We start from the raw sequence: 21,339 nt of genomic DNA, 5'->3' as shown, positions 1-21,339 counted from the left end.
TCTTCATTCCAGCTTATGTTGGTTTTCCTCCTTCTCTGTCTTCTTCTGTTTTGTCTTCATTCCAGCTCTCTAAGGTCACCTCCCCAAAACACTATATGCTGCAAGCAAACCTTTGCCTTAGGTTCTGTTTTTGGGAGGAGCGTAAGCTAAGACACACATCTTCATCTTTGGATCCCCATATACCAGCACTAGCTCTGTCTGTGTCCATTATCTATGGCTGCATAGCAAACAATCCCCAAATTTAGTGGCTCAAAACAAGTCATGATTTGCCACTTGAGTAAGATTCATGCGGATGGCTTTTCTCTTCTCCACAAGGCATCAGCTAGGACAACTCAGCCAGGGTTGAAGGATCCACTTCCACAATGCTTGAGCTCCATGGTTGGCAAGTTGATGCTGGTTGCTGACTGGGAACTTATCTGAGGCTGTTGACTCAGAGTCCCGATTCTCCTCCACACGGGTCTCTGTGTGTGGCTGCCTGGTTTTTCTCGCAACATGGCAGCTGTGCTCCAACCAGGTGCAAGTGGAAGCTGACAGTAAAATAAAAGGAGCACATAGAGCATCACTTCCACTGTGTTCTATTGGCCAAAGCTGTATTAGGCCCAGCCCAGAATCAAGGGAGTAGGAAAATAGGCACAGGGAGTGACATATTTTAGCCATATTTGATCTGCCAGATTGGCACAGAACACCAGGTAAATGAAGGGTTAAATAAATAGTTAATTACATAAGCAAATTAATTGATTAATGCTGCCAGCCATTACTCAAGGGTAATCTCCCCTGCACCCATATAGCCACTGTCACTCCAGCTGAAATTTTAGAGTAAAATACTACCTTGACACTAATTTATCTGAGACTGGAAGTTTTCTTGGCCTGGGTGCTGTAGAATTTAGAGCTGAAGAGATCCACCACAGACAGCTCACAGTACAGCCAAGGAAAGTGAGTCCCAGGGATCAGAAGGGATTGGCCCAAGGTCACTGTCATGGCCACTGTCAAGGAAAACACCCACCCAGGGCTCACGTGTCCAGCCCCTCTGCTCTTCCCGCCAGGCTGCGGTGCTGGGTGGGGGTGGGCGGGCGGGGGGTGCAGGAAGGCGGCCTTCCCCATCGGCAGCTCTGCCTGTGAGCCCCTTTCTAGTCTCTATCCCTGGACGTGCCGTGCTCCGATCTGTGCAAGCAGCTACGGACGACTCTCATGGAAGGAAGCCCATGAGACGGCTGAGGGTGTCAGTGTTGGGGAGGAGCTCAGACTGGACTCTCCTTAAAGCCTCTCTGTGTAGTGTGTGCCCATCACCGCCACAGCCCCCACTCACACCAGCTACTGCCCCATCCACAGTGGGTGCTCCTTCATTTGGGGAGCGTTTGAGGAACCCCTGGAATGCGTGAGGCACAGAGTAGTATGCAGACACAGCACAATAAAAGCCATCTCTAACTGAACACTGAGGACCTCCCGAGTGCCAGGCACTCTATCTCATTACCCTCATTTCACAATGGGAAAACAGGTTCTGAGGTGTGGGGGAACTTACCTGTGCTTCCTGCCTGAGCTGCTAAGTAACCTCCTGAGATCCAAACCCTGACCTAACCCTAACTCTCCACCCTTTCCCCTAAATCAGCCATCACACTGATTTGATCTTTCTCTTCTAAGAGGTTCCATCTGGAGGAGAAGCCAAAACACCATAGGGCAGTATGTGATGAGGGTGGCAGGTGCTTAGGCATGCAGGGGCGGACCGGTCACAGAGGAGGCAGGACTCAGGCAGGCGCAGGAGGGCACAGAAGGGTAGGCCCCAGCGACAGGGAGCGTAGGGCAGGGCTTCTGAGTGGGCGGAGCCCCAACCTGAGCCGAGGCTCCCAGCTGGATAGAAGGGTGGATGGTAAGAGTTGGAATAAGTCAATCGGAGAAGGACAAACATTATATGTTCTCATTCATTTGGGGAATATAAATAATAGTGAAAGGGAATATAAGGGAAGGGAGAAGAAATGTGTGGGAAATATCAGAAAGGGAGACAGAATATAAAGACTCCTAACTCTGGGAAACGAACTAGGGGTGGTGGAAGGGAAGGAGGGCAGGGGGTGGGGGTGAATGGGTGACGGGCACTGAGGGGGGCACTTGACGGGATGAGCACTGGGTGTTATTCTGTATGTTGGCAAATTGAACACCAATAAAAAATAAATTTATTATTTAAAAAAAAGTTGGCAGCAGGGTCAGAGGAGATAAGGCTGGCTGCTGGACTCCTAGGGGCTCAGAATATCTGTGTAGGAGTGCTGGGGGTGCTCCTGCCCTCCTAGTTCTAGAAGGGGAACTGGGAAGCCTGGTCTGAAGCTGCATTTGCATAGCAAGCTCTGTCCTTTTGTAAACTGTGTGCACTGGGGCACCATGCCCCCTCCACGAAGCCTGTCTTGGTGCAGAGGGGCATTGGGGACAGAAATATGAGAGAGAACCCTAAATATGAGGCCGTGTTCCCAGGGTAGGGAGCCACTGTGATTCTCAGGTGGGCCATGGCAAGATGAAGCATAAGGTGCAGTGCTCATTTATTAAGTGCCTGTTTGAGTCACTAGATGACAGCATGAGATTTCAATCCACCTATCCGCCCTAGGCAGGGCCAAGGGGTGGTCTCGATATCCCCATTCTTCCAGCTGAGGAAACTGAGGCTGAGGCTCGAGGAAATGAGGTGACTCACCCTGGTTCTCACAGCTAGCTAGTGGGGGAGCTGAGAGCCAGGTCCAAGTCTCTACCCCCTGTGCACACTTTCTCTCCCCTGCAGCAATGCACTGGCAGGGGTTCAATCTGGAAAGGTACAGGAGACAGGAAGACCATGTCTTGCACAGTCACGGTCTGGCTGGACAGAGAAGACGCACATGGGAAAATACCACCCAGAAGCACCCTGGGCAGTTTCTAGCAGAGGGAGACATCTCCAGGCTCAGGCATACCCCAGGGCCTTTGCCCCGCCTTCCCAGGAAGAGAGGTTTCCGCCCTGAGCAAGACTATGCACGTCAGAGGCTGAGGCCTGGCAGCCCAGGGCCCCGGGCCGATTCCCAGCACTCTCAGGGCAGCTGGGCCAAGCTGCTGACTCACTAAGCAAACTTCAGACAAGTCCTTCCCTCCCAGGCACCCAGCATGGCAATGAAAGTGGGCATCCCTGCGTCCCTTGCTGCCCAGATCTGAGCCTGCACTCCCCATGCCAGAGCAGCCGCTCCCACCAGAGCTGACTCGCAGCTGGTTGCACGGGGAAGGGGCTGCATGATACAGGAGATGAAGGACCGTGTTGTTTGAAAACTGACATTCAGTGGGAAAATATAACCCATACTTAGAAAGTGGAAACCGTGCCTACTTATTTTCCTAATACACACCACCAGAAAGAAAGCTCCGCACACTTCCTGGGGAACATGCACAGGAGGGAGTCCTAGGGTGGCTGTGCTTCTGGAAAGAGGGGTCCAGCTGAAGGCTGAGAAACCCTTCAGGTGTCTTCAGGTGGCGATTGTGTACTTTGCTCATTCTGGCACGAGAGGTAGGTCCTCGTTTAGGGCAACTCGGACTTCTTCAGCAAACCACAGGGTGTTCATGGGGTCTGAGAAGATAGGGAACAGAAAAGCAACTTCTAGAAGAGCCCACAACAGAATGTTCATCATCCAGGAAGAGGTATGCATGGATGCTGAAACATATTCAAGCTACATTTTTGCTTTTCAAAAATGTGAGTTTACAAAACAATGTAATGCCAAGAGTCTAAAATAGAGTTTAAAAATACTTATGTGAGCATGCGCGTATACCTAGGAAAAAAAGTCTGAAAGGAATACAACACAATGTTAACAGCAGGTGTCCTTTGTACGGAGATTATACGGAGGATCTCTCTCTCTCTCTCTCTCTCTCTCTCTCTCTCTTTCTGTTGTTGTATCTATGTATTTCCAAGCTTTCTGTATATATCTCATAACATGTTTAATGGAGGAAATAATAAAAGGTTTTTTAAATTAGGCTCAGGAAAGGTAACTTACCAAAGGGCTAAATTTACTTCCAAGGCGAACTTAGCATCCTTATTACTGTAGAATTAACAGCCAGTGGAGCACCTGGGTGGCTCAGTGGTTGAGGCTCAGGTTGTGATCCCAGGGTTCTGGGATCAAGTCCTGCATCGGGCTCGCCACAGGGAGCCTGCTTCTCCCTCTGCCTGTGTCTCTGGCTCTCTCTGTGTGTCTCTCATGAACAAATAAATAAAATCTTAAAAAAAAATTAACAGCTTGCTCCTTACTAATAATAATGCTATGTAATACTACTAATAAATGCTATGCATTCATATATATACACACATACACGTATAATATATATACATATATATATATATCATCTTCCCAGATGCAGTACCAATTTTCTTCCTAATCTGCTCTGGTGGGGACAATATTACAAATAGTTTTCATTCCTGACTGATGGCCAAGGGTGGGGTATGAACGCGGGCTAGGAGGTGGCAGAGAGCCAATGTAGAATTAAATTTTTCCAGGGATCACCAAGAGGTGATTGTCTTAGAAATTTATATCTCACCATTGATCATCTCCTGAGCTATTCCTATTGCTTCTATTTATTACCATAATCTGAAAATTCTTGACATGAACCAGTACCAAAGAAAAACTGAGTCACGGAAAAACAAAGCGACTTGTCTAAGATCAAACATCAGGCAGAGAACTGACCTGTAAGTATCCAACCCCTGCGTAGCTGTTCAATCACCCAACAGATGTTGATGGGACACCTACTATGTGCCCGATGCAAAGTAGGCCCCGTGGAATCAAAGATAAATAAGGTGCCTTGCGAGATAAACACATTCCCAGACTAGTGGGAGGATAGAGGGTCAAAAACAGAGATTGCCTCATTGCACCAGAGATGCTGTGTGATGGGAATACGCAGAAGTTGGGGCTGCGAACTTGGTTGGGGTAAGGACTGGGACAGGGTAGGTTGGATGGTGGAGGGTGCGTGGAAGAGGCTCTCTGAGGGGGAGGAGAACATTTGAATTGGGTCCTGAGACATGAAGGAAGAATCCACAGAGCAAAGATGTGGAGAAGGACTTTCCGGCCTGAGGGAACAGCCTATGCAAAGGCACTGCCGTGTGAGGAAACGAGTCCTATTTGGAAATTTGCTGTGCCCAGAACTCAGGGTGTGCTATAGGGAGTGAGTCAGGGCACAAGAGGCTGGCCAGGAGAGTGGGGCCTGAATGTCCTCTGAAAAGTCTAAGCTTTACCTCATAGGCGAAAGTTTAAGCAAAAAGGTGGTATTTCCAGGCCTTATGGAACTTCTAGCTGGACTGGAGGGGGACAGGCTCAGAGTGATAGCCAGTGAGTGATAGTGGTGAGGGCCTGGAGTGGGCACTGCCCAGGGTTCTCCAAGGACCATGGAGGAACCCCAGCATCCCTCTGGAGACCAGCTGCAGCCTTTGCACCGGGTCATGCCTGACGGGGAGGGTTGCTCCTCTGCGTCAGGGTTACATGAGGACCTGCCAGGCTAGGCTCAGATGACAGCGGCCTCTTACCTCATCCTGTCCAGCCCAACAGCCTGTGCAGGGAGGTAGAAAGATCAGGTGATGTGGGTAAGGTGGGGCTGAGTCCCAAGGAGGTGGGGCAGGGTGATACGTGGGAGCAGGGTCAGACCAGGTGTCCAGGGGCCTCATGTGTAGCCTGGTGACAGAAGCTGAGCCTGATGACAGAGGCCCAGAGCAGCGGAGCCAGGATGGGCTGATGTGGTAGGAGATGCTCAGGGCCTGGGTGTCAGAGGCACCGCTCCAGCTCTGCGCAGGGTGGCGCTGCACTGGGCACACCCCACCACTACCACTTCCCTAGAGACCACTCCATGCTGAGGCCAGGAGCAGAAAGGAGGGGAACTCCCTTCTTTTCTTTGCTTCTCTTTCACAGGCTTCGAGAGGCAGAGCATTCTTCCCCTTGGAAACTGTTGAGTATAACCTCCTAATTTATGGAAGTCCAGAGTGGGAAAGTGATTTACCCAAGGTCACACAGCAACACAGCAGGCATGTGGCTGAGCCAGCCCTGCAGAGCATAAAATGAAAAGGTGTGGACCCTGAATTTCTCCCTTCACCCGCCTCTCTCATCTCCAGGTATCCCACGAACAGGAGACCGCCCATCTGGGAGGACAGCAAAGGAAGGCCTGGCGGCCCAGGTGGCCCTGTGCCCTCAGCCAGGAGGCAGGTGGGCTTGCTGCTGGTGGAATTGGTACCCTCCTGGGCTGCACCTGGGCTCTTGAGGCTCAGCTGTGGTTGTGTGGATGCTCACCCCAGGGAGCAGGCTGAGAAACAGCCTTGCCTCGGGCACGGTCCCCGTCTGCTTACCGGCAATGACACCTGACTCCACTCCTTTGCCCCACCTGAGCATCAGCTCCAGGACCTGTGAAGGGGGCATAACCATACCTACGCCGGGATTGCCATGACAATCGCATGAAATACCAAATGGGAGGGCGCTTTATAAATGGCAGTGCACCGAGTGTGAAGGTAGAGGGGCTGCCTGGCTGCCCACGTGAGTGTGCACACTCAGGTATTGTCCACACCTACATAAACATTTTCACCTCGGCAAGTATGTGTTTGTCCGCACCGGGCATCAAATACTCTCCCTTTCTGCAGTTCGGTTAACTGAGAATCAGCCTCCACGTGAGGGTGGGAGTGGGGAGAGGGGTGCCTTCACCAGCGGGGCGGGAGGGGGTGGCCAGCCTGAGGGAGCGCCACGCAGTTGTAGGGGGCTCACCTGCTATGGGTGGCCCAAACTCCTGGTGGGGCTTGTGTGAATGTGTCTCTGAGCCGTGATCCTACACTCTGGGACTCTGTCCTTATTTCGAAACAGTGTTTTCGAAGAAGCATCTCTCCCTTGCCTTGGGAGCCTATGTTCCCAACCTGGAGCCAAGGCAGCCTGGCTTCCAGGGAGGAGACTGGCCCCGGGGGACAGGGTGGTGGGTGGGAAAACAGAAGAGGATGTTCTCTATGGGCAGAAGAGAGGGGAGCAGGAAGCCAGGTCAGCCCAGCGCCACTGAGGAGGAGGAGCTGTCCCCCCAGGCTCCTCCCTCCCTGGTGGGGTGGACTGCCCTGAGGGGGCCCAACCCTCTTAAATGCTGGCCACTGTTCCTGCAGTGCCAGAAGTGTCCTGAGTTCTGAGTCAGTCCCAGATGGGGACTGCTAGGAGGGCGGCAGGCCGTGAGCTCCCATGTGGCTCTCCCTCCTAGTTAGAGACCTAGAGGCCAGGAGCAGTGCTTGGAAAAGGTCAGAGACTCTCTGCAGCCACACAGCCCCGTGAGGGCAGAGCGGGCCAAGGGTTGGGTCTCAGGGCCCAGCCTGGCATCTGGCCTCCCATGACCTCCGCCCTCGGGGCCCTTGGACAGTTAGCCGGGTGGGAGGGGGCTGCTGTGTGGACCAACCGTGAGTAAAGGGACAGGTTTTCTAGGCCCAAACTCCAGGCATGAGATCTGACAAACACATGAAAGCTTTGCAGTCACTGCCCCCCTTGGAAATGGTTGACTTTGGAGCAAGAAGGCTTCCGCTCTTGGGGGGACTTGGATGGCGGGGCCCTGAGACAAACCGGAGTCCCTGGGCCTGGAGCCGGAGTGCCCTGAAGGTGGGGACCTCTGGGCCGCTGGGCCCCAGCCTCATTTCCTGTGGCTGCCATGGGGACAGGGGCGGGGGAGGAAGGCTCGGCCTGGGCAAGCTAATCTGGAGAAGTGATTTTCCTCCTCAGCCAGTCCCTCCCTGGCAGGGCCCTGGGCGAGAAGGTAGGCCCAGCCAGGGCTCCCAGGGAGGGGCTGGCTTATCAGGCAGGAAACACTGGGCTCCGGCCACATCCTCCACCTCCTCCTGGTCACAGCAGCTCCCGTGGGCAGGAAAATACTCAGCAGCCCGGCTGTTCCTCCGCCCTCTCAAGGCCCCTCCTCCCCACCTCTTCATCTTCCACCACTGCTGCTGCCCTTGGAGCCCTGCCCTGGCTCCCTGGCCTCCTGGCCTCCCTGCTGCCCCTGACCCCCTGCTGCCTTTTACCCTGGCCCCCCAGCTCCTACAGCCTGGGCACAGGGTTGGGGGAGGCAGGGATGGCAAAACAGGACACGGGGCTCCCTTGGCTCCTGGAGATGTCTGGGCGGCTCATCAGGCCCCTCTGGTCCTCGGAAGCCACCACTTGTTCCCTGAAGTGGCTGGGAACCCTGGGGCGGTATGCCTGCCTCCGAGCATAGTGCACTGGGATTCTATCCTCTGGGAGGCTTGTTCCTAGACTCCCCCACCCCGGGCCAGCACCCACCAGACCAGCTGGATTTTAAGAAGCACAGGAGGGAGGTCTTCTGAAGGCCTGCCACACGGCTCCTGCCTCCCCTCCCATCTCATTCCCAGGGCTCCTTTTTCTCATTACCCCTTGCCCCTGCACCTATGCCACTAGCCCTTGCCCACAGCTAAGACACTCCCTCCACACACTCCCGCCCCATCCAGCAGAGAGAGCCGTGGGGGCATCTTCTCCCATAGCCCTGTCCTAGCCACCCTGCTTGGCTAAGGAAGATGGACCACCTCGGTCCTGGAGGGTCTCACCCCTTCCCTCCCCACGGCATCTCCCCCGCCCCCCAGAGTGCTGCACCCGCTTGTACTACTCTCAGTGGCTGGCTCTCAGGCAAGTCCCCTGACCTGACCTCTCTGGGCCTCCATTTCCTTTCTTATCACACCTGGGGGTTGACAGCATGATAACAATACCTTCCAGCTCTGACCTCCAGTGATTTTTTTTCAAGGTCACAGAACTGGGCCAAGAATTTCCTAATCCCAAACCCCCTTGTTCATTCCAGTGAAAATATCACCATTCTGTTTACACTAGGACGCCTCCAATGGAGTGCTGGTCATCTGCAGAACAAATCACTTTATCACAGATTTTAAGGTTCCACAATTTCCCTGACCTTCATGGTGCCCTGAGATATGGAGCTGGTGCTTCTGCTTTTCAGGGAAGGGAATGAAAGAAAAGCAGGTTCTAGGACTTGTCGGGTTGGAATGGAAGAGCTATGCAGCTCTCTGCCTTCTCTGACATGATAAGGACTAGTCGGTGTGGAGAGACACAGGCCAGAGCACGCACATGTGGCCACCTGCCCTCTTCACATGACCTGTTACCCACGGAAGCCACAGCCCCACCTTTAGGTTTGTCATCAGGACTTCTAAGATGCAACAGCCAGCACCCCGAGGCCTCTGGAGGCTGCAAACACTTCATTCATCAGAATCCAGTGAGTTTTCCAGAATCCAGTGGAACATTTTTGTTGTTTTAAGGTCTCCCCCCTCACTTGTCCCAGACCTGTGCAACCTTATAGTCCCTCAGAGGGATGGAAGATGAGTGACCAGTGGAATTGTGGTGAGCAGAGCCAGGAGACCCACCATTAGACCCAGCTGTGTGACCCTCTGAGAAATGACTACACCCTATGCCTACATGCAGAACATTCCAGAAGTGCCCACGGAGTCCATGCTCCCATTCCCTGGTGAAATCCCCTACCTCCCTCTGTCATGCAGCGTACAATAAGACCTTCCTCCTCCCACCCCTCCCATGTCCCTACAAAGTTCAGCCTCTGATTAAGGGGAATGCAGACCTCAGGAGGACCTGGAGGAAACCACACCCTAACCAGGGCCTCAGACATGGCCCCACAGTGGCGAAGAGCAAAACGGTATGATCACCAGCCTGCAGGAATGAGGAGTACCTGAGCAAGATGGGGACAAATGTGTCCCTGTCCACAGATGACGTCAACCCACATGGACTTGGACTGAAGCAGGAGGGACTTAGGTGAGGTACAAGACAGAACTTTCTGGTGATGGAAGTTGTTGGACTAGCTTACAGAGAAAGATCCGTTTTTCTGGAGGACTCTCAGATCAGATAGAAAGCCATGTGCCAAGAGTGGCTATGACGCTGCCCTCAGTAGAGGCAGGAGAATGGTATAAATGACCCCGTGGTCTCTTCCAATCCTGCTCAGTGTCCAGACAAGGAAACCAAATGAGTCATCTGTAATCCCCCTGGCCATATTGTAGGTCTGTCCCCTTATATCTCCCAAACAAGCAATCCCAGTACAACAATTGCATAGTTCCAGATTTTTCAAACTAGTACCAGCTTCCAAGCCTAAAAAAACAAAAACAAAAACAAAAAAAAACCTCAATTGTTTAAAGAAACCTGAAATAGACAATAGGTATCCTGTACATGCATAGAAACTTTATGATTTCTCAAGTATCTACAAATCCACCATTTCCTTAGATGAAACAACAGGTTCAGGGATTTACTCAAATCCTAATTAAAATCCAGTGATGTGGTAACGTCAGACCTCTAGGTTCAGGCATTTTCCAGACACCCTCCTAGAGTGTTTAGAACTCTGAGTGCCCTGTGAATACAGCCAGCAGTGTATTGAGGTGTATTGAGGGACTCAGAAACCAACCCAACTGCCTTGCTGATAGAATAATCCTTTCCCCTGCGTAGTAACTTGATGCTCAGAGAAGGACATGCCATCCATGGTGTTTAGGCAAAGGAACACTCACAACTTGCCAATGGAAACCAGCAGCAAGCACATAATAGGTCCTCAGAAAGACAAAGCCACCATGACAAGTGAAGCCAATTGAGCATGATTTAAGTCACTCATAAGTAGTCTTCAGGTGTTTTAATTCTTCCTGTTAAGAAAGAGTTAGTTCATTCTGGGAATTGAATGGAAGCATTTTGTGCCTTCACTACCAATTGAGACTCTTTGGGAAACCCAACACACCAGCAGTTGAAGCAAAAGCTGTAAACCTGTTCGTAGGTCTAGATCTGGTGATACCTTGCTGGAAGACTAGCCAAAGATATAAACAAGTAAATGTTAACTGCAGTGTTATTTATAGTGGAAAAAAAGAAAAGTGGAAAATCGAATATGGTGAAACTTTTATGTTTCCTATGACTTTTGAGAGAATAAAGCCAAATACCAGTGGTACCTATATCTACACTGTGATCACACCAGGTACAATTTTGAAGACACAAATACAAGACTAAGAAGTTCGGCATACCAACATGACTATATTGAATATAGCTATGTCAAAGTCATGGAGTGGCTAATTTTTCTTTTTTCCAAATTGCCATTTCAACTGGAAAGAAAATACCTCTTACAGAAAAACTAAGTCTACAGCACAGGAAAATGTTTACTTAATATTAGTGAATAAAAATGTCTATTATAAAAGACATACGCATACATAGAGTTAGACAAAAAAAGATTTTTTAAAGACTGGATGGACATATGTAAAAAAAAAATTACCAGCAATGTCTTGAAGTTATGAATAATAGATTATCTTTTTTCTCTAAACTTTCCACAAAGACTTTCTCTTTTAAGAATTTAAATATCAATAGGAGATAGATAGATGATAGATATGGATGGATGCATAGGATGGATGGATGGATAGATTAAAAAGATGGATGGACTAAGGTAGATAGATGATAGATGATAGATGATGATAGATAAATAGATAGATGATAGATAGATAGATAGATGATAGATAGATAGATAGATAGATAGATAGATAGATAATAGATAGTGTGTGTGTCTTTTCTCCCTTTTTCCTTCTCTCTCCCCCTCCCCTCTCCCTTCCTTCCAAATCCCCTTCTCTGGGAGAAAATCAAGAGCCTAATTTTCAAAAGGAAAGCAAGCAGTTACAAACATTACAAAGCCAGCTCTATCCAGCTGCTCTGGGATGGGATGGTAGAAGAGATCATCCTGCAGTACACTTGTGCCCCTTCCTGACCTGTTTACTACAGACTACAATCTAGCAGGTGAGAGTGACTAGCCATAGATGTATCTCCAGCCTCAGAGCCCTGAGAATTAGACACACACAAAGGCTCCAGGTGTTGGTGTGCAGAGAGATAGGCAAGGAAATGGGGACCCAGGAAGTCTTAGGCCTTTACCAAGAAGATTAACTGGAATACTTCAGATGTTTATTCATTCATTCATTCCTTCATTCCTTCATGTTACTTTTGAGCGACTACTATGTGTCTATCTTGCTGGGGAAGATGCATATGGATGGGGGATTCCACCGCCAAGCAGTAAGCACTGTCACCAAGGTCTGCTCAAGTCCCATAAGAGCTCAGGGAGGTCAGTGACTGGCCCCTCCACCAGGCAAAGTTGGGGACATATAAGCTGGGTTTGGACAGTGTATGGGATGTCGTCAGACAGGTGTTGGGAGTAAGAGCTCCCCCCTCACTGGGATAAACACAGAAGTATGGGGAAGGAAAGTATCTCAGAGAACAATAAACTTTTTGTACAATAGGTACCCAGTGGTGGGTAGGGAGATGCTCTGAAAGGCTTCTGGAAAGAGGAAAAAGATTAGCTACCGGGGCACTCACATGGAGCCAAGCCAGGTGCCACGGGCGTTGAAGTTCATACAGTTGGGAAGGCAGGGGCTGGGGGCATATGAATACATTACCAGAGCTAATAAGTGAGAAACCCAGAAGCAGGAACTTCATTGCATTCACATGACCCCACTTCTGTGTTCACCCTGGGTGCTGTGGGTGATGAGCAGGTACTGAAGGATCTTTAGGAAGAGTGAGATAGTAACATCTACATTTGAGAAACGAAGGACAACTGTGCACACCCATCAATTCTCATCACCAAAGCGGAAGATGCTCTTGTCCCTGGGGACAGATAGGTTCTCAGAATGGGCAGCTAAAACTCTAAGATACTCCTGGCTTCTGAGCACAAGAATTTCACTCACAGCTGAGCAAAGTGAAAGAGCAGCCCTGTCGCCTGCCTGTTTCCTGCCCTCCCAGAGGCACAGACAACGTCCCTGCCCCCACAGTATGTCCTGCAAAGAAATATGCCCATTTGGCAGTGCCAAGGGCGATGTCCTGTGCAGACGCTGCCCAGTGAGTCCTCCAGACAGCTGATGACCCTGCAGGCGGCCACAACGGTGGGCCTGGAAGGCCATGAATTCAGGTTTTATCTAACTCTGACCCTATAATTTTCTCTTTTCTCTTTCTTTCTTTCCCCGAAGCTGTGATAGGTCTGAATTGGACTGCGTGTCATTCCATGCCATGGTGAAGCACTAAAAGAGTCATGAAGTCTCTAGACTACTCAGCTGACGCTGCCAACAAATGTATCTGATGAAATGCTGGAACTCCAGCCTCCACCAACTGAGCAGGGTGAGCTACAATGCACCACCTCCCACCTGGGCCTCAGTATCCCTGGCTGCACCATGAGGTGGATGGATGACAGGGCCCCACCTAGGATTGTGAGTGAGGATTAGCCCATAAAACTGGCCATAAATGTCCCTACACCTATAAAGTGCCATTAAAGTAATGACTATAGATTATGATCAGAATTGAAGGATGAACATATGCCCATTTGGGCCCTCCCAGAACCCACTCCTTGGCCCAGAGAGCCTGGAAGACACAGGGCTACCCTTGACTTGAACAAGTTACAACTGCCTCCCCACATAGAGAAGCCAGGTACCATGACCTGCAAGGGGACTGAGTAATCATCAGCTTTTTCCAGGCCATCTTTGGCTGAGATTTTAATCCTAAACCTCACAAGATGTTACATCCTTTAATTACCGATCCGGGTGCTTCTCTACCTTCTCCACAGCATTCCAGCAGGTTTTGAGAGCCTGCGATGTCTTGTTAAACCACATCAATAAATGCAGAGTAAAGAGAGAAAGCTAGGTATTTTTCTAGATTATTTCAAAAAAGGAAAAAGTGTGGCAGCCTTAAGTAAGCAAGCAATTGGGCAGAACTTACGTCCTATTACGTCCTATCTTGAGAGTGCCTGATAATTACCTCATTCCACTTTATAAATGTGAAGTCATCCTGAGGAGAAAATTGTTCTGCAGGTAAATTATGAACTGGTCTTTTCTTACGATTTTTACAACAACAACGCTGTTTCCAATGTGTCAAATAAGGCTTTATCTCTTGAGCACAATTCATAAAATAAACCAACCCTACTAGATAACATTTTTAAAATAAAAAAATTACTGTAGAAAGTATTTTGACCACTACTATAAAGGAGAACCGGGCATAATATCTATGCCTCCCTGGAACACCTTTTCTGTGTGCAAAACTATATTTCAAATGATAGAATGGTCATGGTACAAAAACATTTATTTAAATTAAATATTTTAGACAGATCAATATCTACAACCGTTCCGAAGCATGTATAGTTCTTACAAAAAAAAAAGTGGAACAGTTTAGCTTAATATCTGTGACGATGTTTTACAAGATTATTAATATACATTCTGGACTGCACCAGTCAATCATATTGTCAACGATTTACTATTTATTGCCAAATGTCATATACAGCAATAGCATAAAGATTAATTATATCTTATAAGTAATTTTATAGTAGGACACCTTGGAAGGAAAAAAAAGGATCTCTCAACAATATAAAATATAAGCTAAAAATAGGAGAATATATAAAACACATATTTCATACAGGCAATAATATGCTGCAATTAAAAGATAAAACAGCTGCCTTTTCACGCACTGCTAGGTATGTTCCTTCCAAGGAGGTTTGAGAGAAGGATGGAAATGTTTTTGGGGTGGGTCAGGGCTCAGAAACATTTTCTGAATCACAGTGCGTTTCTGTTCTTTGGGAAGTCTGTATAGTGAAGGGAAAGTTGAAGTGTTGGCTGAAGATGTTACCGAGAACCAGCTGTCTGGTGAGAAGAAGGGATTGCCATCTCAGCCGTAGTAGGAATCATGTTTAGTATTTTGAAGCCAGGGGATCTTTGAATTTGTGGCCAATTCAGGGAAGGAGGAAGAACAGTGCAGAAGAGAAGAAATCCTGGGAAAGGAAGAAGGGGAGTCGGAGACAGTGAGAAAGAAGCTCCTTTTGCACGTGCAGAGGGGAGAGTATGCTGAAATTTTGCTCAAGCAATCCACACATTCAGATTGGAGGTAAGTGATGTTGCTGTGCAGAAATCCTTTTTGGGCTCCCTGCTCTTTGGGTCGTTAAGAATATTGCCAACATCAACCAGAGTATCTGATGTAGGGTGGACAGACGTGCATTTAAGGGTGTGCATGCAGGTGTGTGTGTGGTGCACATCCCACATACACGGACTGTATATATTCAGGCTGTGTGTATTCTCTTGAAATGCGTGTGTAATAAAAAATAATTTATCTTTAAAAATAGGTTTAAAAACCAGTGGCTTGAATTCAATCCCATTTTCAATGGTGCAGTCAACCTTAGTGGTTAATTCCCCAAATCAAGACGAATGTTTTGTTTTGTTTTGTTTTGTTTTGTTTTTTCTCAAATTGGAAGAGTCCTTTTGCAAGACCATGATCATTCTGGAAGGCAGCCAAATGCACAAAGCCAGTGTTCTTGGGCTGCGCGCACGGAGTTATCGCCGGGTTGGCCGTTAATGAACTTGCTAAGTCAAACTTCGTCTTCCTTTTAATTAGCCTCGAAAGAATACTAGGTCAGAAAACCCTGGAGCAGAAGGAGCCTTAGATGTCAAGTCTGTCCCCCCACTTTACAGACTGCGGGAGGGGCCTGAAGGGGAAGAGAGAGGGGTGGGGGTTGCACCGGCCCTCCAAGGCCGAACCGGGACCGGATCCGGGGTCCTCGGGATCCCAGCCCAGGGCTCTCCTCACCTGGAGGACCCAGAGATCAGGCCCGCTGTACCCCATGCGTCTGGGTCAGAAGCTGGAGAGGTGTGAATGCGGCGGAGAGTTTGACACGTTCCTTCCCGCGATGGGGACCGGGAGAAGGGAATGAACCTCTACCGGTTAACCATCTTTCAGCAACTACCCTGCCTTACTCCCGGGGTGTGGAGCCAATGAGAACCCATCTGAAGGAATGCACTCAAAACGCAGGCGGCCGGGAGCGCGGAGACGCTCAGCTCGGCAGAGCCCCCTCTGCGCCGCGCACGGTCAGGCCTGCACGCCCCGCGGCGGTCGCAGGAGAGCGGGGAGCCCCGCGCGGTGGCCTCGGTGCTCCGCGCTCGCTCGGGAGGCGGAGGACGGCGGCGACGCAGGGCTGGGCTGGTTGCCTCGGGCTCTATGACACGCTGTAGCTGTTGTAGTACGTGGCCGTGGCATCGGCCAGCACGGAGATGAGGCTGGTCTCTGTGGGGCCTGTTGATGTCACCTGGGAGCCCGGGGCATGCCCACTGAGGGCCACAGCCCCTGCGGCAGAGTCCGGGTGGCCAGGAGTGTTCAAATACTGGTCGAACTCATTGCGATCCATGTCCCCCAGCAGTTCCACCTGGCTCAGCTGATCCAGGGCATCAAAGCCGGGGTGTTCGGGAGGGGGGGAGAGCTGGCCAAGGTGGGCGTGGAGGTTGGAGTGGAGAGGGTGGTAGGTGGCAGGGGAGTAATAGGCAGGAGACGGGGGGCAGGCGGGTACGGTGGACATCATAGAGACGCCCGGGGACTGCCCGAGGGCCAGGGAGCCCAGGGGGTGGCCGCAGTGGAGGGGGCTGGGGGCGTACTCCGGTGAGTAAGGGGGCCCCGGCAGGTGCGGGATGCGGCGGGAGTGCGCATGCTCCTCCTGGCAGGGGGAGGAGAAGAAGGTCTGCTCCGGCTCCAGGACGTCCAGGGGCGACATTTCTGGGGGCGTGGGCAGCCCGTACGGGTACGTGTCCACGCTGCCGGGGGTGCCGCCGCCGCCGCCGCCGCTCGGCCCCTCGTGGTAGCAGCCCCGCAGGCTGGGCAGGGCGGAGCCCGGGGAGTACTCACCCCTGTCCTCCTTCTCCCCCAGCGCCCCGCGGCCGCCGCCCCTCTTCTCGGGCAGAGCGTTCTGGTCCCGGGACAGCGAGCTCAGGAGGAAGCCCGGGTCCACGCGCTTGCAGAGGCGCTTGGCCTGCTTCTTCCTGCGCGGGCGGTACTTGTAGTTGGGGTAGTCCTGCATGTGCTGCAGGCGCAGCCGCTCCGCCTCGTCCACGTAGGGCCTCTTCTGGGACAGCGTGAGCGCCTTCCACGACTTTCCTGCTCACACAAGTCAGAGAAGGACGCTTTCAGCATCTGCGCCACCTGGGGAGGCCGGCGCACCTGTCTCAGGAGCCCGTGCCTCCCTCCCGGCATCCCACATGCACCTCCGCCTCGGTCCCCCATCCCAGCCGCGGGTCCCCCCGCCCCCAACCCACTGCAAGGACACCCACCGCGGACTCCTCGCACCCCGCTCCCAGCCCAGATCCCGGCTCTGCGAGGCCCAACCAACCTCGCCCCGCGTGCACCCCGCGAGACCACTAAGGCCCCCCACGCACTGGGTCACTTCACCTCCGCTGCAAAAGCCGCTAGGTGATGTAAACGTATAAACAATGCGGGATTCACAGCAAAAGGCCCGCCAGACCCCATGTCAGACACAGAATAAAGTATATAACGACCACATTGATTTAGGCTCTCTCTCTCTCTCTCTTTTAACCCTAAGTGGATCACGTCTAATCATCTGTGGCTTTTAATGAAAACCCTGTGCCTTGGCTGATTATCGCGCCTCTCAGGAAGCCAAGCTGTATTTTTTATGGCATAAATCCCACAGGCCTTCTTGTGAGGGAACTCAAGATCAGTCAATCTTTTCAGAGATATAAGTAAATTAGAGGATCTCACTTAGGGAACAGACCATTATCCCTCACATCTCAGGTTCAGTTAGGACCCTGCCATATAAAGCCCATTATGAGAATGCGAGCATCTGCCTGCAACACGCACAGGCACACGCGTACACAGTGCATGCACACATTTGCATTTGCATGCACACAGGTGCACACACTCATGCTAACAACGCTCCCTGCTGTCTCCTTAGTTAGTGGGCTTTGACTGTGGCAGGGGGCAACTGCTCAGCCATTGACTCTTCATACAGAAGCAAATTCTTTAGTTTCTCTGGGTCTCTCTTTTCCTCATTATAAAATGTGTTGCAATACTATCCAACTCAAAACTGTCTCTTTTAAGACGCACCCCACACTTGTAGCCCACTGGTGCTAAAGAGCTGGGTTTACTTGCATTTTCTATCCATCCTTACTCCCTTTTGTGCTGTTTTGTAAATTGCTCTAGCATCGCTGTCTCATCTGTCAGTACGTTCATTGCACATCCCTCTGGCTGCTGGTTTTCTGAAGGTCATTTCTGGACACCTTACACTGTTCTCTCCTTGAGTGGACTCGGGATTCTGCAACTTTGAAAGTTCCCTCCTGATTAACATATCCTGAAGTTTGAGACTGACTAGCTCTGAGGTTAAGTACCCCCACCCAGAACAGCTGGCACAGGCACCAGTACAGAGCTATGTGTACTGCTGCCTTGGTACCCCCACTGGCTGACTCTGCATGCCTGGCCCTCAAAGGGCACTGAGGGAGGGCAATTATTAGAGGCGCTCTACCATTGGGATATAAGTTTATAACTATTGTGAGAGAGTTGTCAATTAATATAATTAGCCATCGCTTAAAAGGGCAACTCTAAAAGTGTCAGGAACTCTGGGTTTGGGGTTGGTCAGCAGTTCCCAGCCGTGGCTGAGACTGCAAAGTTGTTGCAAGAGGCCCAAGATCTAGGTACACCCCACACCCTGTCTGTGGACTGAATATAAAATGTGACTCTAGTTTCTAAGTGTACGTGGATGCCATAATTTGAATAAAATAGTCATTTTACATGCCATTAATGTATAACTGTCCTTATGTGCCTTCTCACTCACAGTATACTAAAAAGAGTGGTGATACCAGGTGATTTTTTTTATTTATGCATTTATTTCCAGGTGATGTTTCTAAGGTTAATGATTGGAAAGCTTATAGTTTAAAAAGTTGGGACTCTTGCCTAGGTCAGAAAGGAAAGGGCTGGGCAAGATCATGGGGTGGAAGGGGGACATCCTGCTGCCCCCTATTAAGAAAGTCCATATTTTTTGTTTGAAGATTTTATTTATTCATGAGAGACACACAGAGAGAGGCAGAGACATAGGCAGAGGGAGAAGCAAGCTCCCTTGATCCTAGGACCCCAGGATCATGACATGAGCCAAAAGCAGAGGCTCAACCACTGAGCCACCCAGGTGCCCTAAGAAAGTCCATATTTTAAAAAGCTCCTTGCCCAGGGCCAAGGCCTGCGTGGTTAAATGGGAAGGAATCAACATCTTCCTGCAAAATGAACTACACCCTCTGGAAACCTAAGTGCAAATTGCCAACAGAAATCAGCTCACTAGAGGCATTTGTCAGGCAGGTCCTCTCACCTGCCCTTTCCCTGGGAGCACACAGCCACAATCCTGCAAGGCTCCCCATCCTGAGCTCCTCTCCCACCTCTGGCCTGACACAGCAAGGGAAACCTCACTCTGTTCTGGTCACAGGAGCTGTGTTTGAGCAAAAGGCGCAGTGCCTGGGCCCACCAAAAAAAAAAAAAAAAAAAATGTTGAGGGGCCACCACACACAAAAAAGTGTTTTCATTTCTTTAAAAACCTGAAGGAAAAAAGGAACTTTTTGGTAAATATTTTACTGTATTGTATATATATTGTATATATTAATATATTTGTCTTTATGCCCATACAGTATGAAATATAATTTTTAGTATTTTTTATGAAGAAAAGGGCTCCCTGAGACACTGATCCACCAGTGTGTCCTGGGCATATCTAGCCAGGGGACTAGACCATGGGTAGGAGGCTTTTAAAACCAGCAGCTTTGAAAGGGTTGGAACCCTCTCTGTGGGCCTATAGGTTTAGCCAGCAGAAAGGTGGGTGACAGCCCTCCCTCCATGGTACTGCGCTGAGGGAAAAGGAAAAAAGCTCAGTTCTGGGCAGGTGGGGTTGGGGAAGATCAGGCCAGCTTCAGGTGACCACATTCGGTCCCTTGTCTCAGGGCCTGGTGCCCACCATAACTACAAAACGCTTTGAAAGTTTCTACCACTTAAAATGAATAAAAACTCCGTGGAAAGGCAAAAAGGTTAGAAGTAGAGTGGAGTTGAAAGTGCTCAGCTCCAGACGTGGGAGAGAAGAAACCCCGAACTCCAACAAATTTTCCAACGTGCCCTAACATCCTTCCTCTGGCGTCCTGGGGTCTCTGGCTCCTCCCGGTCCCCAGGCCCGCTGCCCCCGCTGGAACCGGGCAGTGGCGGGCTCCAGGAGAGAGACTTCACTGCCGTCCTCAGCATCTCAATCACAGAATCTATGCTCCTGCTATTGAGAAATACACGATCGAATGGAGTCTATTTGCGTACTTTTTTTTTTTTTTTTGCTGCAGGTTTAATAATTAAATTAAAAGAAGGGATGCGTTCCCTCAGGGTCTCTCTTCACGAATATTCGTTTGATAATAGTCACAGCTTCCTTCTGTGATTGTGCCAGTGGTAAAGTTCAGGGAATGGTGGCTTTCCCGCTTCAGTATCCCTGCCAAACCCCGGTTCCACCAGGCCTCTGCGTTTCCGTCCTGACCTGTGTGCGCGCAGGTCCCGGTCGCCAGGGCGACGGGGACCTGGCCGCCGTCGGCCCCGCCTGTCCCCGGGGACCCCACTCTCGGCTCCCGTTCCAGCCAGTGGGCTTCCTGGCCCACCCCAGCGGGCCGCGCGGTTTCACTCCGGGCCGCGTCCCGATGTCCCCGCTCTGAACCCGGGTGGCTGCGCGCACACCGCGCGCGCACAGATGCCCGACCCCGCGGGCACAGGAGCGCCCCGCGCGCCCCCGCCCCGAGCGTACCCACAGGCCGGGCCCCAGCCGCGAGCCCCCGGGATGGGGATGGGGGCCCCCGCCTCTGCCCCAGCCCTGGCCCTGGCCCGCCGACCTCCCGGGGCGCCCGGCCCGCCCGCCGCCTTACTCACCCAGCATCTTGCTGAGCTCGGCGTTGTGCAGGTCCGGGTTCTGCACCGCCAGACGTTTCCTCTCGTCCTTGGCCCACACCATGAAGGCGTTCATGGGCCGCCGGATGCGGCTCTCCGAGCCCTTGTCCCCTGGCTGGCGGGGGGCGGCGGGCGGCGACAGCCCGTCCGACAGCTCGGCTTCCAGGGCCGGACACTCGAGCCCCTCGGGCCACGGGTAAGCGCCCAACAGCGAGGCCATGGCCGCACGGGGGTCCCCTCCCTCGGCTCCCAGGGCAGGCGCTGACCTGGCCCTCGCGCGGCCCGGGCGTCCAACTTGGCTGGCAGCCGCGGCCCGTCCCCTTATTTATCAGCTTGGGGCGGCCGCGTCCTCCAATGACTCTCGAAGGCGGCGCGGCCCCTCCCTCCGTCTCGGCGCGGGCCCACTCCCGGCGTCCCGGGCCACCGCGTCCCCTCTCCGACCCGCCGGGGGGGGGGGGGGGCCGCCTCCCCGCGCCCGCCCCGGCCCGCCCCGGCCCGCCCCCCGCCTCCCCAGTCCCTCCCGGAGTCCGCGCCCCGCCGCCTCCCGGCCCGCGCGCCCCGGGCGCAGGTGTCGCGGAGCCGGGAGCCGGGCGCCGCCCGCAGTCCCCTCGCCCCGGAGCGGAGCCGGACTCCGGGGCCCTGTCCC

General features: G+C 51.7%; 1 protein-coding gene across 2 annotated transcripts; it reads right to left on the bottom strand.

Moving 5' to 3' along the window:
• Positions 1-3,344: 3,344 nt before the first annotated feature.
• On the bottom strand, positions 3,345-21,115 carry SOX7 (SRY-box transcription factor 7). 2 transcript variants are annotated; one of them, XR_004818571.2, is made up of 3 exons: positions 20,676-21,115; positions 15,558-16,892; positions 3,345-3,559 (listed from the first exon to the last, which is right to left on the bottom strand). XR_004818571.2 is itself a non-coding variant. In XM_025462922.3 (2 exons), exons 1-2 carry the CDS (start codon positions 20,911-20,913, stop codon positions 15,964-15,966), a joined length of 1,167 nt encoding a protein of 388 aa, XP_025318707.1. In that variant the 5' UTR covers positions 20,914-21,115; the 3' UTR covers positions 14,049-15,963. The 2 variants fall into 2 exon arrangements, 1 of the variants encoding a protein (XP_025318707.1); XM_025462922.3 differs by lacking the exon at positions 3,345-3,559 and having other exon boundaries at positions 14,049-16,892.
• Positions 21,116-21,339: the final 224 nt, after the last annotated feature.

The sequence above is a fragment of the Canis lupus genome, chromosome 25 (assembly GCF_003254725.2).
Source record: "Canis lupus dingo isolate Sandy chromosome 25, ASM325472v2, whole genome shotgun sequence".
Classification (NCBI taxonomy): Eukaryota; Metazoa; Chordata; class Mammalia; order Carnivora; family Canidae; genus Canis; species Canis lupus.
This window is presented reverse-complemented; position numbering and strand designations above follow the sequence as displayed.

Excerpts from the sequence above, each read along its gene's own strand:
- SOX7 (XM_025462922.3), bottom strand. The coding sequence starts at position 20,913 with ATGGCCTCGCTGTTGGGCGCTTACCCGTGGCCCGAGGGGCTCGAGTGT. Across the intron at positions 16,893-20,675 it reads CGAGCTCAGCAAGATGCTGG|GAAAGTCGTGGAAGGCGCTC; the intron begins GTGAGTAAGGCG and ends TTGTGTGAGCAG.